This window comes from Ananas comosus, linkage group 23 (assembly GCF_001540865.1).
Source record: "Ananas comosus cultivar F153 linkage group 23, ASM154086v1, whole genome shotgun sequence".
In the NCBI taxonomy this organism is placed as follows: Eukaryota; Viridiplantae; Streptophyta; class Magnoliopsida; order Poales; family Bromeliaceae; genus Ananas; species Ananas comosus.
In genome coordinates this window covers 543,972-560,659 of record NC_033643.1, presented here as the reverse complement: position 1 = coordinate 560,659, position 16,688 = coordinate 543,972, and the positions used below count along the sequence as shown (strand labels likewise).

At 35.3% G+C, this 16,688-nt stretch overlaps 2 protein-coding genes across 2 annotated transcripts; one reads left to right on the top strand and one right to left on the bottom strand.

Moving 5' to 3' along the window:
- Positions 2,191–3,322, bottom strand: LOC109728219. Its single transcript, XM_020258583.1, has 2 exons — positions 2,962–3,322; positions 2,191–2,863 (listed from the first exon to the last, which is right to left on the bottom strand). The coding sequence occupies exons 1-2, from the start codon at positions 3,022–3,024 to the stop codon at positions 2,603–2,605; spliced, it is 324 nt and encodes a 107-aa protein (XP_020114172.1). The 5' UTR covers positions 3,025–3,322; the 3' UTR covers positions 2,191–2,602.
- On the top strand, positions 14,437–15,867 carry LOC109727901. The gene is made up of 2 exons (XM_020258112.1): positions 14,437–14,588; positions 15,315–15,867. The coding sequence occupies exon 2, from the start codon at positions 15,320–15,322 to the stop codon at positions 15,842–15,844; it is 525 nt and encodes a 174-aa protein (XP_020113701.1). The 5' UTR covers positions 14,437–14,588; positions 15,315–15,319; the 3' UTR covers positions 15,845–15,867.

Genomic DNA, 16,688 nt, shown 5'->3' with positions numbered 1-16,688 from the left:
TAAATTAGTAGATACATAACGAGTACAGAACAGTAAAAACACTTTCGGTTTGGAGTTGATAAGCTGCAGATACACGCTGTGTCGCAATCCTGTGCATCCTGATCCTGACACCTGTTGCTTCGTCGCACCACGACCCTCCGCACGAGTCGTTTGCTTACGTCATTAACAAACATACCGAGCATTGGTACATGCTTGCTGTTCACAGTTTTACAATTTACAGATTTGTACCGACCGTCCCTGGCCTTGGTGATTAGTACCTAGGGTTATAATGGCACGGCCCACATTTTTCGGGCCAAAACGGGCCACGGCATGGCCCGGCCCGGCCCGGACATCAAATCCGGCCGGCCATGCCGGGCCCGAACTCCCTAGACTTCGGTCCCGCACGGACTTTTGCCCGGAAGTAGGGCCGTGCCGTGCCGGGCCGGGCCGGCCCCTATTTAATTTTTTTAAAATATGCATATACAAAATAAAATATAAATAAGGAATATTATTTATTTAAATTAATATTTTGGCTAAAACTTTAAAATTTATAAAAATAATTATAGAATAATAAATATATAAATTTATTATATATATATATTTATTTATTTATTTGTAAATTTTTTGAAAAAAAAGAGGAATTCGAATTTTTTTTGGTCCAATGGACCAATATTATTGGTCCATTGGACCAAAAGCTATGCCTCCCAAGCTAGCAGGCCTCGGGAGTTGGAGGAAATCTCTGGGGAGGCTCCAGCCCAAGAAGACTTGCCTTGGCCTGGAGTTCAGGACCGTGCTGCCCGGCTGGCACGGCCCAAGCAGGCCGTGCGTGGCCGGGCCATCGGCCACTAAACTCCAGCCAGTACGGCCCGAAGAACATGGACCGGCCGCGACCAGCAAGAAAGCCTACAGTAGTCATGCCGGTTCGTCGGCGTAATCGTGCCGGCCGGGCGACCCACGGCCGCCGCGCCTGTTTTACACTCCTATTAGTTTCAAGTTAGAATCCTAATTAATTCATATTTTTAGCTAAGCTTATTTCTAAATAAAATAACGAAGATAGCATGTTACCTATCTCTCAAAAAAAAAAAAAAATTTATAGAAATTTGTATCTAAAAATAGCAATACTAGCTATACACCTATAATATAAGTATGTAATTTATACATTAACCTTTAAAAGACTTGAATTTACTCACCTAGCATATCAACTTTTTTTTTTTTAATTAATACAAAAATTTCAAGAAAATGTTATAAACCTTTTGAATCCACAATGTGTAATATATACACTCTGTTTGGAGTGCACACGCAGCATTTTTCATCAGAAAAATAGCTACAGTAAAGATAATATTACTATGCAAAGCAATTTGAAAAAAAAAAATTGCTAATGTACCAAAGAAAAGTTATTGAGTTTCATATTAACCTCACGTTTCAAATATAACCCTCAAATGTTTTTTTTTGTTTTTCTTATATACTACTAATTTGAGGATTTATTTGAATGAATTTGAAATTTTAGAAGGGCAGATTTGAGCGCAACAATTTTTTAATGGAAAAATACGAAAGCCAATTCGTGAAGGACCATACAAGCAATTGCCCATAGAGTACAATCTGAATTATCTGATGCAGAAAAATCAAGTACTCTTGCATGATGCAAATCAAATGCTCCCTACAAGTAAGCACTATGAGTTTGCTGCTCACCCTTCTAATCCATCTAAACAAGTCAAATGATCAGTTAAGAAGTTGCCACTCTTCCACTGTATTCATCTCATAACAAATCAAACGAATTGATTAAGAGTTTACTACTACTCTGTCACATCCTTCTAATAACAAATCAAATTAATGGATTTAGAATTCGTTACTCTGCCTTAGAATCCATCTAATAACAAATCAAATTAAAGGATTTAGAGTTTGCAACTCTGCCTTAGGACCCATCTGATAACAAATCAAATTAATGGATATAAAGTTTGTAACTCTGCTTTAGAACGACAAATCAAATTAATGGATTTATAGTTTGTAACTCTGCCTTAGAATCCATTTACTAACAAATCAAGCTAACCAAAGAAGCATTCAAGCACTGGGAGATTGCTACTCTTTTTTTTTGAATCGATTCAATATACCAAACCAAACAAACTAGTCAATTAAATCTTTTAAAGCTCATCGTCTTTTCAATCAAATAAGCAACCATCAACCTGCTCCAAAATTTCAGAAATAGAACTAGGGTTTCCAAAACAAATCGAACTCACTGAACCTTATCTCCCTGTACCAAACCACAACATCAACAACAAAAAATGCTTACAACCCAAACACAGAATCAATTCAACGACCAAGAGAATGAGCAAAAAAAGAAAACGAAATCTCAAATTCAAAACTACCGAAACTAGTGTCTAAATCGCTCACCGTGAGAGAGAAACATTTATTGATCCTGTTATACTCCTCACGGGCATTGCCGATTTCGACACCCAAACCGTTAGCACGCCATTGCGCAGAATAGCAATGGCGTCACGGAGTTCTGCAGTGGGTGGCAGCAAGAAGCTTCTGAAGAAGTTGCCAGCGGGTCTCTCCTCGGCAACCACAAGCCAACGCTCCTCCTCCTCCTCCAGTGGACACACCACCCGATTCCGTGCGCCCTGGATCAGAAGGCTCCGGGGACCTCGATAAACTCCAGCTCCTCTTCTGAGCCCGGTAAATCAACCTTGAACACATGTTGGTGCTGATTTTCTTTCCAATCGACGAGCAGTGGCACCAGACGACACGAAATCACGCTAGGTGTACCGTCGCAAAAGGAAGCGTCCGGGTGGACGTTTACATTCCGCTGCGGAGGAGGAGCTCTCCTCGGAGGGGGAAGATAAAAGGTGAATGGAAGAATTTGCTCTCGACCCCTCTCTCTTTCTATCTGTATAGAAATGAGATAGGGGAGGAGAGTACTTCAGACATGCTATCTACAATTCTACATCTAGAAAGAGAAATAACAAGGGAGAGAAGGACTGTTACCTCGCTCACGCGCTGCTTGGGCACAGTTATCGAAAGAACGCCATCCTTCCTCTCCATGACCATGTGATCCAGATCTGCATTAATTGCGGGGTAGGCGGAGGCTTCTCAAAATAACTACCGGCGCTCCTCTCCTCGGCGAGGACGCGCCAGCCCTCCTCCTCCTCTCCCGCTGACACCAGCCGCAACTTGACGCCATGAATGACGAGAGTTTGGTGCGGGTAGACCCGCACCTGGAGTCGCTGCTCCTCCTCCGATCCCGGGACATCAAACTTGATCAAATGGTCGAGCGGAGTCTCCTTCCAGTCAACGTATACGAAGAGGAGCGCCTGCGCGGAAAACAGCGGCGAAGGAGCTGCGGCGGCGTCAGGGTGGATATAATGGGCCCCAGTTGCAGAGGGGGGTCTTTACTCGGACGCGTATAGTGAAACGTAAAACTCCACGCTCCATCGGCAGTCATCTCTGTCCTCCCTCTCTCTCCATCGGTATCAGTAAAAAAAGTATCAGTAAATTTTTTGGACGAGATAACTCGATGAGACGAGAGAGGAGGAGTTAGGGCCTTTTAAAGAACCGAGCGGACCAAAGTACCAAACTATTTTAAGAAAACGAACCGGTTCCGACCGAGAGTTATCGGCTCGGTTCAGTCATCTCGTCACACCTTTTGAATCATTCAACCTTAAGCGTATCTCATCCCTTGATCCATTCACATAAGTGATGGGCGACGAAGAGAAAAAAAAGGTGGGAAGCAACATAGTTAAAATTAGAATTATATTATAATTTATGTTTATGGAATTAGACTTTTTCATTTTATCCTATACTATCAAAATTGTGTATTAATTCTTTACCCATTTGGTTTATTTGATTTGATCAGTTTTTCAGTTTCATAAATCGAACCGGGAGCCAAACCCATTGCTTTTTTCTAAATTTCAACCAAACCAAACCAAACTTATTTTTCAATTCAACCGAACCAAATAGTCTAATAGGCTAGCTGCGGTTCGGTTCGGTTTTTTCGGTATTTACCGTACAGTGCTCACCCGGAGGGAGGTGCTCCAGAAGATACCTTTATAGAGAGAGAAAACGGTTAGAGGCGTCAAACAATTTGGCAGCTTCTACAATCATCTACAAGCTTCTACACCACTAGTCGACGTTCTTAACTTTTCTTTTTTTTTTTTAAAAAAAAAGGCAAGGGCCTCTACTCGGACGCGTATAGTGAAACGTAAAACTCCACGCTCCATCGGCAGTCATCTCTGGCTGTCTCTGTCCTCCCTCTCTCTCCATCGGTATCAGTAAAAAAGTATCAGTAAATTTTTTGGACGAGATAACTCGATGAGACGAGAGAGGAGGAGTTAGGGCCTTTTAAAGAACCGAGCGGACCAAAGTACCAAACTATTTTAAGAAAACGAACCGGTTCCGACCGAGAGTTATCGGCTCGGTTCAGTCATCTCGTCACACCTTTTGAATCATTCAACCTCAAGCGTATCTCATCCCTTGATCCATTCACATAAGCGATGGGCGACGAAGAGAAAAAAAGGTGGGAAGCAACATAGTTAAAATTAGAATTATATTATAATTTATGTTTATGGAATTAGACTTTTTCATTTTATCCTATACTATCAAAATTGTGTATTAATCCTTTACCCATTTGGTTTATTTGATTTGATCAGTTTTTCAGTTTCATAAATCGAACCGGGAGCCAAACCCATTGCTTTTTTCTAAATTTCAACCAAACCAAACCAAACTTATTTTTCAATTCAACCGAACCAAATAGTCTAATAGGCTAGCTGCGGTTCGGTTCGGTTTTTTCGGTATTTACCGTACAGTGCTCACCCGGAGGGAGGTGCTCCAGAAGATACCTTTATAGAGAGAGAAAACGGTTAGAGGCGTCAAACAATTTGGCAGCTTCTACAATCATCTACAAGCTTCTACACCACTAGTCGACGTTCTTAACTTTTCTTTTTTTTTTTTAAAAAAAAAGGCAAGGGCCTCTACTCGGACGCGTATAGTGAAACGTAAAACTCCACGCTCCATCGGCAGTCATCTCTGGCTGTCTCTGTCCTCCCTCTCTCTCCATCGGTATCAGTAAAAAAGTATCAGTAAATTTTTTGGACGAGATAACTCGATGAGACGAGAGAGGAGGAGTTAGGGCCTTTTAAAGAACCGAGCGGACCAAAGTACCAAACTATTTTAAGAAAACGAACCGGTTCCGACCGAGAGTTATCGGCTCGGTTCAGTCATCTCGTCACACCTTTTGAATCATTCAACCTCAAGCGTATCTCATCCCTTGATCCATTCACATAAGCGATGGGCGACGAAGAGAAAAAAAGGTGGGAAGCAACATAGTTAAAATTAGAATTATATTATAATTTATGTTTATGGAATTAGACTTTTTCATTTTATCCTATACTATCAAAATTGTGTATTAATTCTTTACCCATTTGGTTTATTTGATTTGATCAGTTTTTCAGTTTCATAAATCGAACCGGGAGCCAAACCCATTGCTTTTTTCTAAATTTCAACCAAACCAAACCAAACTTATTTTTCAATTCAACCGAACCAAATAGTCTAATAGGCTAGCTGCGGTTCGGTTCGGTTTTTTCGGTATTTACCGTACAGTGCTCACCCGGAGGGAGGTGCTCCAGAAGATACCTTTATAGAGAGAGAAAACGGTTAGAGGCGTCAAACAATTTGGCAGCTTCTACAATCATCTACAAGCTTCTACACCACTAGTCGACGTTCTTAACTTTTCTTTTTTTTTTTTAAAAAAAAAGGCAAGGGCCTCTACTCGGACGCGTATAGTGAAACGTAAAACTCCACGCTCCATCGGCAGTCATCTCTGGCTGTCTCTGTCCTCCCTCTCTCTCCATCGGTATCAGTAAAAAAGTATCAGTAAATTTTTTGGACGAGATAACTCGATGAGACGAGAGAGGAGGAGTTAGGGCCTTTTAAAGAACCGAGCGGACCAAAGTACCAAACTATTTTAAGAAAACGAACCGGTTCCGACCGAGAGTTATCGGCTCGGTTCAGTCATCTCGTCACACCTTTTGAATCATTCAACCTCAAGCGTATCTCATCCCTTGATCCATTCACATAAGCGATGGGCGACGAAGAGAAAAAAAGGTGGGAAGCAACATAGTTAAAATTAGAATTATATTATAATTTATGTTTATGGAATTAGACTTTTTCATTTTATCCTATACTATCAAAATTGTGTATTAATTCTTTACCCATTTGGTTTATTTGATTTGATCAGTTTTTCAGTTTCATAAATCGAACCGGGAGCCAAACCCATTGCTTTTTTCTAAATTTCAACCAAACCAAACCAAACTTATTTTTCAATTCAACCGAACCAAATAGTCTAATAGGCTAGCTGCGGTTCGGTTCGGTTTTTTCGGTATTTACCGTACAGTGCTCACCCGGAGGGAGGTGCTCCAGAAGATACCTTTATAGAGAGAGAAAACGGTTAGAGGCGTCAAACAATTTGGCAGCTTCTACAATCATCTACAAGCTTCTACACCACTAGTCGACGTTCTTAACTTTTCTTTTTTTTTTTTTAAAAAAAAAGGCAAGGGCTTCTACTCGGACGCGTATAGTGAAACGTAAAACTCCACGCTCCATCGGCAGTCATCTCTGGCTGTCTCTGTCCTCCCTCTCTCTCCATCGGTATGAGTAAAAAAGTATCAGTAAATTTTTTGGACGAGATAACTCGATGAGACGAGAGAGGAGGAGTTAGGGCCTTTTAAAGAACCGAGCGGACCAAAGTACCAAACTATTTTAAGAAAACGAACCGGTTCCGACCGAGAGTTATCGGCTCGGTTCAGTCATCTCGTCACACCTTTTGAATCATTCAACCTCAAGCGTATCTCATCCCTTAATTCATTCACATAAGCGATGGGCAACGAAGAGAAAAAAATGTGGGAAGCAACATAGTTAAAATTAGAATTATATTATAATTTATGTTTATGGAATTAGACTTTTTCATTTTATCCTATACTATCAAAATTGTGTATTAATTCTTTACCCATTTGGTTTATTTGATTTGATCAGTTTTTCAGTTTCATAAATCGAACCGGGAGCCAAACCCATTGCTTTTTTCTAAATTTCAACCAAACCAAACCAAACTTATTTTTCAATTCAACCGAACCAAATAGTCTAATAGGCTAGCTGCGGTTCGGTTCGGTTTTTTCGGTATTTACCGTACAGTGCTCACCCGGAGGGAGGTGCTCCAGAAGATACCTTTATAGAGAGAGAAAACGGTTAGAGGCGTCAAACAATTTGCCAGCTAGCTTCTACAATCATCTACAAGCTTCTACACCACTAGTCGACGTTCTTAACTTTTCTTTTTTTTTAAAAAAAAAAAAGCAAGGGCCTCTACTCGGATTCGTATAGTGAAACGTAAAACTCCACGCTCCATCGGCAGTCATCTCTGGCTGTCTCTGTCCTCCCTCTCTCTCCATCGGTATCAGTAAAAAAGTATCAGTAAATTTTTTGGACGAGATAACTCGATGAGACGAGAGAGGAGGAGTTAGGGCCTTTTAAAGAACCGAGCGGACCAAAGTACCAAACTATTTTAAGAAAACGAACCGGTTCCGACCGAGAGTTATCGGCTCGGTTCAGTCATCTCGTCACACCTTTTGAATCATTCAACCTCAAGCGTATCTCATCCCTTGATCCATTCACATAAGCGATGGGCGACGAAGAGAAAAAAAGGTGGGAAGCAACATAGTTAAAATTAGAATTATATTATAATTTATGTTTATGGAATTAGACTTTTTCATTTTATCCTATACTATCAAAATTGTGTATTAATCCTTTACCCATTTGGTTTATTTGATTTGATCAGTTTTTCAGTTTCATAAATCGAACCGGGAGCCAAACCCATTGCTTTTTTCTAAATTTCAACCAAACCAAACCAAACTTATTTTTCAATTCAACCGAACCAAATAGTCTAATAGGCTAGCTGCGGTTCGGTTCGGTTTTTTCGGTATTTACCGTACAGTGCTCACCCGGAGGGAGGTGCTCCAGAAGATACCTTTATAGAGAGAGAAAACGGTTAGAGGCGTCAAACAATTTGGCAGCTTCTACAATCATCTACAAGCTTCTACACCACTAGTCGACGTTCTTAACTTTTCTTTTTTTTTTTTAAAAAAAAAGGCAAGGGCCTCTACTCGGACGCGTATAGTGAAACGTAAAACTCCACGCTCCATCGGCAGTCATCTCTGGCTGTCTCTGTCCTCCCTCTCTCTCCATCGGTATCAGTAAAAAAGTATCAGTAAATTTTTTGGACGAGATAACTCGATGAGACGAGAGAGGAGGAGTTAGGGCCTTTTAAAGAACCGAGCGGACCAAAGTACCAAACTATTTTAAGAAAACGAACCGGTTCCGACCGAGAGTTATCGGCTCGGTTCAGTCATCTCGTCACACCTTTTGAATCATTCAACCTCAAGCGTATCTCATCCCTTGATCCATTCACATAAGCGATGGGCGACGAAGAGAAAAAAAGGTGGGAAGCAACATAGTTAAAATTAGAATTATATTATAATTTATGTTTATGGAATTAGACTTTTTCATTTTATCCTATACTATCAAAATTGTGTATTAATCCTTTACCCATTTGGTTTATTTGATTTGATCAGTTTTTCAGTTTCATAAATCGAACCGGGAGCCAAACCCATTGCTTTTTTCTAAATTTCAACCAAACCAAACCAAACTTATTTTTCAATTCAACCGAACCAAATAGTCTAATAGGCTAGCTGCGGTTCGGTTCGGTTTTTTCGGTATTTACCGTACAGTGCTCACCCGGAGGGAGGTGCTCCAGAAGATACCTTTATAGAGAGAGAAAACGGTTAGAGGCGTCAAACAATTTGGCAGCTTCTACAATCATCTACAAGCTTCTACACCACTAGTCGACGTTCTTAACTTTTCTTTTTTTTTTTTAAAAAAAAAGGCAAGGGCCTCTACTCGGACGCGTATAGTGAAACGTAAAACTCCACGCTCCATCGGCAGTCATCTCTGGCTGTCTCTGTCCTCCCTCTCTCTCCATCGGTATCAGTAAAAAAGTATCAGTAAATTTTTTGGACGAGATAACTCGATGAGACGAGAGAGGAGGAGTTAGGGCCTTTTAAAGAACCGAGCGGACCAAAGTACCAAACTATTTTAAGAAAACGAACCGGTTCCGACCGAGAGTTATCGGCTCGGTTCAGTCATCTCGTCACACCTTTTGAATCATTCAACCTCAAGCGTATCTCATCCCTTGATCCATTCACATAAGCGATGGGCGACGAAGAGAAAAAAAGGTGGGAAGCAACATAGTTAAAATTAGAATTATATTATAATTTATGTTTATGGAATTAGACTTTTTCATTTTATCCTATACTATCAAAATTGTGTATTAATCCTTTACCCATTTGGTTTATTTGATTTGATCAGTTTTTCAGTTTCATAAATCGAACCGGGAGCCAAACCCATTGCTTTTTTCTAAATTTCAACCAAACCAAACCAAACTTATTTTTCAATTCAACCGAACCAAATAGTCTAATAGGCTAGCTGCGGTTCGGTTCGGTTTTTTCGGTATTTACCGTACAGTGCTCACCCGGAGGGAGGTGCTCCAGAAGATACCTTTATAGAGAGAGAAAACGGTTAGAGGCGTCAAACAATTTGGCAGCTTCTACAATCATCTACAAGCTTCTACACCACTAGTCGACGTTCTTAACTTTTCTTTTTTTTTTTTAAAAAAAAAGGCAAGGGCCTCTACTCGGACGCGTATAGTGAAACGTAAAACTCCACGCTCCATCGGCAGTCATCTCTGGCTGTCTCTGTCCTCCCTCTCTCTCCATCGGTATCAGTAAAAAAGTATCAGTAAATTTTTTGGACGAGATAACTCGATGAGACGAGAGAGGAGGAGTTAGGGCCTTTTAAAGAACCGAGCGGACCAAAGTACCAAACTATTTTAAGAAAACGAACCGGTTCCGACCGAGAGTTATCGGCTCGGTTCAGTCATCTCGTCACACCTTTTGAATCATTCAACCTCAAGCGTATCTCATCCCTTGATCCATTCACATAAGCGATGGGCGACGAAGAGAAAAAAAGGTGGGAAGCAACATAGTTAAAATTAGAATTATATTATAATTTATGTTTATGGAATTAGACTTTTTCATTTTATCCTATACTATCAAAATTGTGTATTAATTCTTTACCCATTTGGTTTATTTGATTTGATCAGTTTTTCAGTTTCATAAATCGAACCGGGAGCCAAACCCATTGCTTTTTTCTAAATTTCAACCAAACCAAACCAAACTTATTTTTCAATTCAACCGAACCAAATAGTCTAATAGGCTAGCTGCGGTTCGGTTCGGTTTTTTCGGTATTTACCGTACAGTGCTTACCCGGAGGGAGGTGCTCCAGAAGATACCTTTATAGAGAGAGAAAACGGTTAGAGGCGTCAAACAATTTGCCAGCTAGCTTCTACAATCATCTACAAGCTTCTACACCACTAGTCGACGTTCTTAACTTTTCTTTTTTTTAAAAAAAAATGGCAAGTTTTTATTTTTAATTTTTTGTTTTAACTAAAATTTTGACAACCTTTTAAATAAATTCATATTTTCCTTAGTTATTTGGTATTTATGCTGCAAAACTTTTACTTTAAATAATATTTTAGCTCTATTATTATTATTATTATTATCATTATTGAAAAAGACGTAAGTTGAGATTTTTTTAAAAAAAATTATACATTATTCGTTTCGTTTATTTTTAAAAATAAAGTATATTAAAATATAAAATGATTAAGTTTTAAATTTTTTAAAATGTCCAACACCAACTGTCAAATTTTTTTTTTTTTTTTGATAAATTAGTATTTCTACTGGTTATTGCTGGGCATCGTGGAAAGGACAATTCTAGAATGCAACGGGTATATTAGTGATGTGGCGTAACAAACCAATCAAATTAATCCTTTTAAAAATATATGTCCCATCATGATTGTAAAAAAGTATTTTTATTGTACTTTTATTTGAAAAGAAGGAGTATGATTGGCTTGTTATTGATGACGTGGTGCAAGTGTGACAGTGTAGAATTCCTCCCGCCTTGGAAGGGTGCAGGATGTGCCATTTTCCCGCGCCCTTCTCCTGTCTTTCACACTTTTCCGCCTTTTCTCCTTTTTCTTTTATTTCTTGAGAAATGGCAGCATATATTTTTTTATGTATTTTTATTGTATGATTTAAATTTTTTTAATTATAATAAGAGGTCATCTTGAGAAAAATATCCATTATCGGATATCTCAAAAAAAAATATTTCGATTTTTTAATACATGGTATTGGTAGGTGGTTATTTTTGTCTCGTCCATTGCCCCAAAAAAATTGAAATTATTGCATGGATTAAGTATGGATTTTGTCTACCAACTTTGAACGAAACCCAAATCCTAATTAATTTTATATTATATAATGTATATATATCTTTTTTAATATAATATTTGAATTTATATTTTAAAAATTAATATTTAAATATAATATATTTTAAAATATGATAAAGAGAAATTATTATTTCAAATTTGGATTTTTCAGTTTGGGTTTGGATTTTGAATTTTTGCTCAGTTTTCTAATTTGGATATGAATTTTTAAAGTACGCCGGGGGTTTCAGATATGAATTTTGAGATTGATAATCAATTTCGGATTCGAATTTTTGAAAACCTGTTCCAAATCTAACCTATTGATATTGCTAACTATTGCTTTTTTTTTAAACCACTTATCTTAACTTTTTTAATTTTTATATATAAAATTATATTTAAAATATTTATTATCTGTAATGATTAAAATATTATTATGTTTAAAATATATATTATCTCTAACCGTTTAAAAACTGTTCTTAACATTATTCAGTTCAAATGGTTGAAACCAAGGAACTTGATAGACTTGGATTTCAGTCTGACCCGTCAACCCACTCGGCTTAGTCTGGTTCTTAAATAATTAATACTACCTTAATTAAACTGTATAATAAAGGTTAGGAAGGTAATTGCAAACTAAAAAAACAAAAAAACAAAAATCTTAAAAATTGACTAAAACTGAAAAATTTTAAAGATAAAAAAAAAAAAACTAAACCAACTTAATAAATCTAATCAGTTAGACCGATCAAATTAATAAAATATACAAATAGTTTAGAATTGCCCATATAGATTTATTTAAGTTATTTACGTCCTAATTTTATTTAATTTTATTCTGCTAAACTCTATGGTAAATATTTATTATAAACTTCAAATTTGAATCGTACAGTTTAAATTTATTCAGCCATGAATTTTTAGATATATAGAAGATTTCTATATACGGTTTAAGTTCTAAGTTTTAAATTTATTTTCAGATTAAATTTTAAATTATAATAAATGTTCTCATTATTTTAAAAAAATTAATTTTTAGTATTAAAATTTGAATTAATTTAGCTAGTACAATTCTATTCTAAGAATAAATTTAAATTATACCATATATTCCTATTGAATCAAATATTTATTGACATTCAAACTTTTATTAAATAGAGATACAAAATTAATTTCTAAATTAGAGAAATTATAAAATTCCTCAAAACATATTAAATATGTTGAATTTAAATATTTACCTACATTCAAATTTTTTAAAATATTCACACAACCTTAATGTCTAAGTTAAGAGATATTCTAAAATTTCTTAAACATATTAAATATATTGAATTTAATCATTTACCAACATTCAAATTTTCTTAAATATTAATGCAAAATTAATAACTAAATTAGTATAATTCTAAAATCTATATCTACATATCTATATCTATATCTATATCTATTAGTTGAGTGTACGTGCAAATGCATTTGGCACTGAAACAAATCATTTTTAAAAGTATGTTTTATACATGACGTAGAAAGAAAATAATATGTGGTATTGCAATATTACTAAATAAAAAGCAATCTATCAACTAATAGATCAAACCATATAAATAAGGCCCAATCGGTATGTATCGTTTATTGCAACTTCACATCCTCTCTTTCACCTCCTATGTATAAAACCCTAAAATTAGTGTGACAATTTATGAATTAAAAGACTTTGAATAAATAAATTGATTGACATAGATATTAAACTATAGCGTAAAGGCATTTTGATATTGAAAATTAGGTCCATATCTGATGATCGAGTTTGGAATGGTTTTTATAAAACGCCAACAGTCAATAAAGGGTTAATCACAAATTGTGTTATCTATATTATAGCTTTTTAACTCAAAAAATAAAAATAAAAATAAAAATTTACAAAAAAATATATATATGGTTAGTGTTCTCCACATTTTTTATTTTTTATTACGACAAATAAAAAGGAAAAATTCTGTGATTGCTCAAAAGAAAAAGTGCCTTAACCAAAAAAAAAAAAAAACGTTACAGCATAATTTTGAGCTCAATAAAGTATTTGAAAACGATAGATAAAAAATTTGACCATAAAACCTATTTTAAAGGCTCTAGAACTAGAAGGAGAAAAAAGCTACTTCTCCAAAATTGATTCTGATTTTGGACTTAAACTTCAATTTTTTTTATTTTAGATTCAAAATATAAATTTAACATTAAATTTAAAATTTGAAATTTTAAATTCATATTTAAATTTTTAAATCTCAACAATTCAAATTTAAATTTTAAAATTTAAATTTGAAAATTTTAATTTATTTTTCAAATCTCAAATTTTAAATTTTAAAATTCAAAATTTTAAATTTTAAAAGTCAAAATTTTAAATTTTAAATTTAATATAAAATTTAAATTTTTGAAATTTCAAAATTTAAAACTTAAATGTTTGAAATTACAAAATTTAAAACTTAAATTTAAAATTCAAAAATACAAGTTTTAATTTTAAAATTAAAAAATTCAAAATTCGAATTTTAATTTTAAATTTCAAAATTCAAAATTTTAAAATTTTAAATTTAAAAGTAAGTATTAAATTTTAAATTTTAAATTTTAAATTTTGATTTTTGAATTTAAATTTAAATTTTAAATTTTGAATTTCAAGTTTTAAATCTTAAATTTTAAATTTAAATTTTAAATTTGAAATTCAAAATTTAAATTCAGATCGGAAAATTGAAATTTTAAATTTAGGTTTAAAAAAATCAAATTTAAAATTTAAAATTTTGAATTTCAAATTTATTTTTTGTGTAAATTTTAAATTTAAATTATACTTTTAATTCAAATTTAAATTTTAAATTATTTTAAAATAAAATTTAATAAAAATATTAATATATGTATGCATTAAAAAAAATTTACTAAACAGTTTTTACATCATATCGTGATAGAATTGGTAAGTTTGTTTGTACTTGGATTAAATCCGAATACAAAATCCAAATCCAAAGAAAATAGCGAATTCGAATCGGAATTCGAATCCAAATCCAACAAATTTTCGAACTAGAATCCTGATTTGTGATAATCCCAATCCATATTCATAACAATAATATATATAAGTTATAGGGATGTATGTAAAGCTCGCCCCGACGGACTATTAGATCCTGATTTTTTATTTCTCTCGCGTCTCCTCCTGCAATCTTGGGCTTCGAAATCGCACCCCCCTCTCTCACATCTCCTCCTTCGATTCGCCCCTGCTTCGACGGCTCGTCCCGCCTATTCTCCATCCCGTATCGCCCCCCAAAAGGTCCAGTCTCAGCTTCTCTTTTTGTCTGGTCTAATTTTGTATGTTAAAGTATTTTATTTAATTGATTTGTTTTGATTTCTTCCTTGTATGATGAATAATTTGTATCTATGAGATTGATTATTAAAAGTCACCAATTCGAGATTTTTTTTTTTTTCTTTCTTTTCCTTTTCTTTTTCTGCCCATCAAAGAATGAACTGGTTAACTGGTCCAACCAGTTTGAACAGGGGTCGCACACAAACCAAAAAAATTAGATAAAATAAAATAAAATAAAAAATCTACAACGCGCGCATCACCAGACGGTGGAACCAGCACATTATCAGGAAAAGAGAAATATAAAAAAAAAAAACTTTAATTTTCACCAAATCTATATCTCTAATCAATTTTCACCTAGTCTATATTATCTCCTAATGCTATTTAGTATAAAAAGACCTTTCATCTAATCAATTTTCTCTCAATATATATCTCATATTGCTCATAGTCGCGCCCGGGCTCCCAATACTAAACCGAGTCTATGTGAAACGAAGCCTAGATTGGTTTAGACTAGAATATCTATTCGGATTTCCGGCAGAATATATAGGAATCCTTGTCCCATATATATATATATATATATATACACACAAACACATATATATGTATGAAGAGCGATTGCTTAATTAACCCACGCCTTCTCTATACTGAATTAATCTTTGGCTCATATTCTCTCTAATTCTCTATTCTGGATAGCAGAAATTATGCTGGTGATTACCGCAAGTAAGTTGTGGTTGGATCAGCCGAGGATCGTGCTGAAGATCAGCTGGAAGGGGATCGAGAGTCCGGAGCGTGGCAAGGTCTATTATCACCACGACAGCACGACAATCACGACGACAATCGCCAAAGACGTCAGCTGCTTCATCGAGAACCTGGATGGCTGCATGACCGAGATCTTCCAGGAGCTCGACGTGGCCGTTCCTTTTCTGAGCCGCCTGCCTCCTTACAGCATCGATAAACTCTACATAGAGCGGCATTTGCGGAACATGGTATGCAAAGCTGTAAACGCGTGCGCCTCCGGAGGAGGCTTTATGCTCACGTTTGAAATCACCGTAGCATTTGATTCGGATCCGGATCGGTATCTGTTTACAATTACAAACAAAAAGCCTGTACTCGCAACCGTAGCTACAGACGCAGATCCTTTGCATTCTTCTATGGACCAACAACCGAGGCTCACGACCGTGCTGCCTACAGATGCAGATTCTTCGTGCTCCGATCTGCTTGGATAAGTTATTCGGAGAGGAGATGGCGGTCGAATGGCTTCCTTGCGCTCATTGCTTCCATCATTTGCTGCATTAATGGTTGGCTCAAATCCAACTGGACCTGTCCAGTCTGTCGACTTAGTATTGAAATAGATACTTAGCTTAGTATAGAAAAATTATGCAAGTAATTTTTATCCTAGAATCAAACGATATTAGGACTAGACTAACTTAGTGGTACAAGGTCATTAGGAGAAGGGAAAGAGTATTATACGGCTTCGATTGTTAAAATATATATTTTCTTCTTATTCTCAAAAAAATATGCACTATGCAGTTGAGATTAACTCAGTAATAATTTATTATCTTTATAGTGAAAGAAATTTGATAATTTATTATGTTTAAAATGCGAGGGGCATTGGTGGTCGATGTGTTATTTTTTTTTTTTTTTTCAGTTCTGTTTTTTTTTGTTTTAGTTTTCAAAAAGTGATAACATCGGTTTTATTATCAAGCAAAATACTTTTTTTTAGTAGTTTATCTTTTTAGAAAAGTGATTGACTCAGTTTTGTCATATTAATAGTATATATGAATAGTGTATATATATATATATATACAAAATTATATACGAATTTAATAAATTTTAAATGTAAATATATTATAAATTTGTTTGATATTATTAAACTAGTAGACTGAAAAATAAGAATCGTATGAAAAAAATTTATTGGCCCTAACAAATATCACTAAATCTTATCAGATTTCATGAATATGTAATTTTAGAAAAAAAAAAAAAAAGTGTATGAAAAAAAAAATCACACTTTGTTTATTTTTTTAATAGGTAAGCCAACTCCGACTCAACTGCTGCAGTTGGTACTACGGC

Excerpts from the sequence above, each read along its gene's own strand:
- LOC109727901 (XM_020258112.1), top strand. The coding sequence starts at position 15,320 with ATGCTGGTGATTACCGCAAGTAAGTTGTGGTTGGATCAGCCGAGGATC.
- LOC109728219 (XM_020258583.1), bottom strand. The coding sequence starts at position 3,024 with ATGGTCATGGAGAGGAAGGATGGCGTTCTTTCGATAACTGTGCCCAAG. Across the intron at positions 2,864-2,961 it reads CCAAGCAGCGCGTGAGCGAG|ATAGAAAGAGAGAGGGGTCG; the intron begins GTAACAGTCCTT and ends ATTTCTATACAG.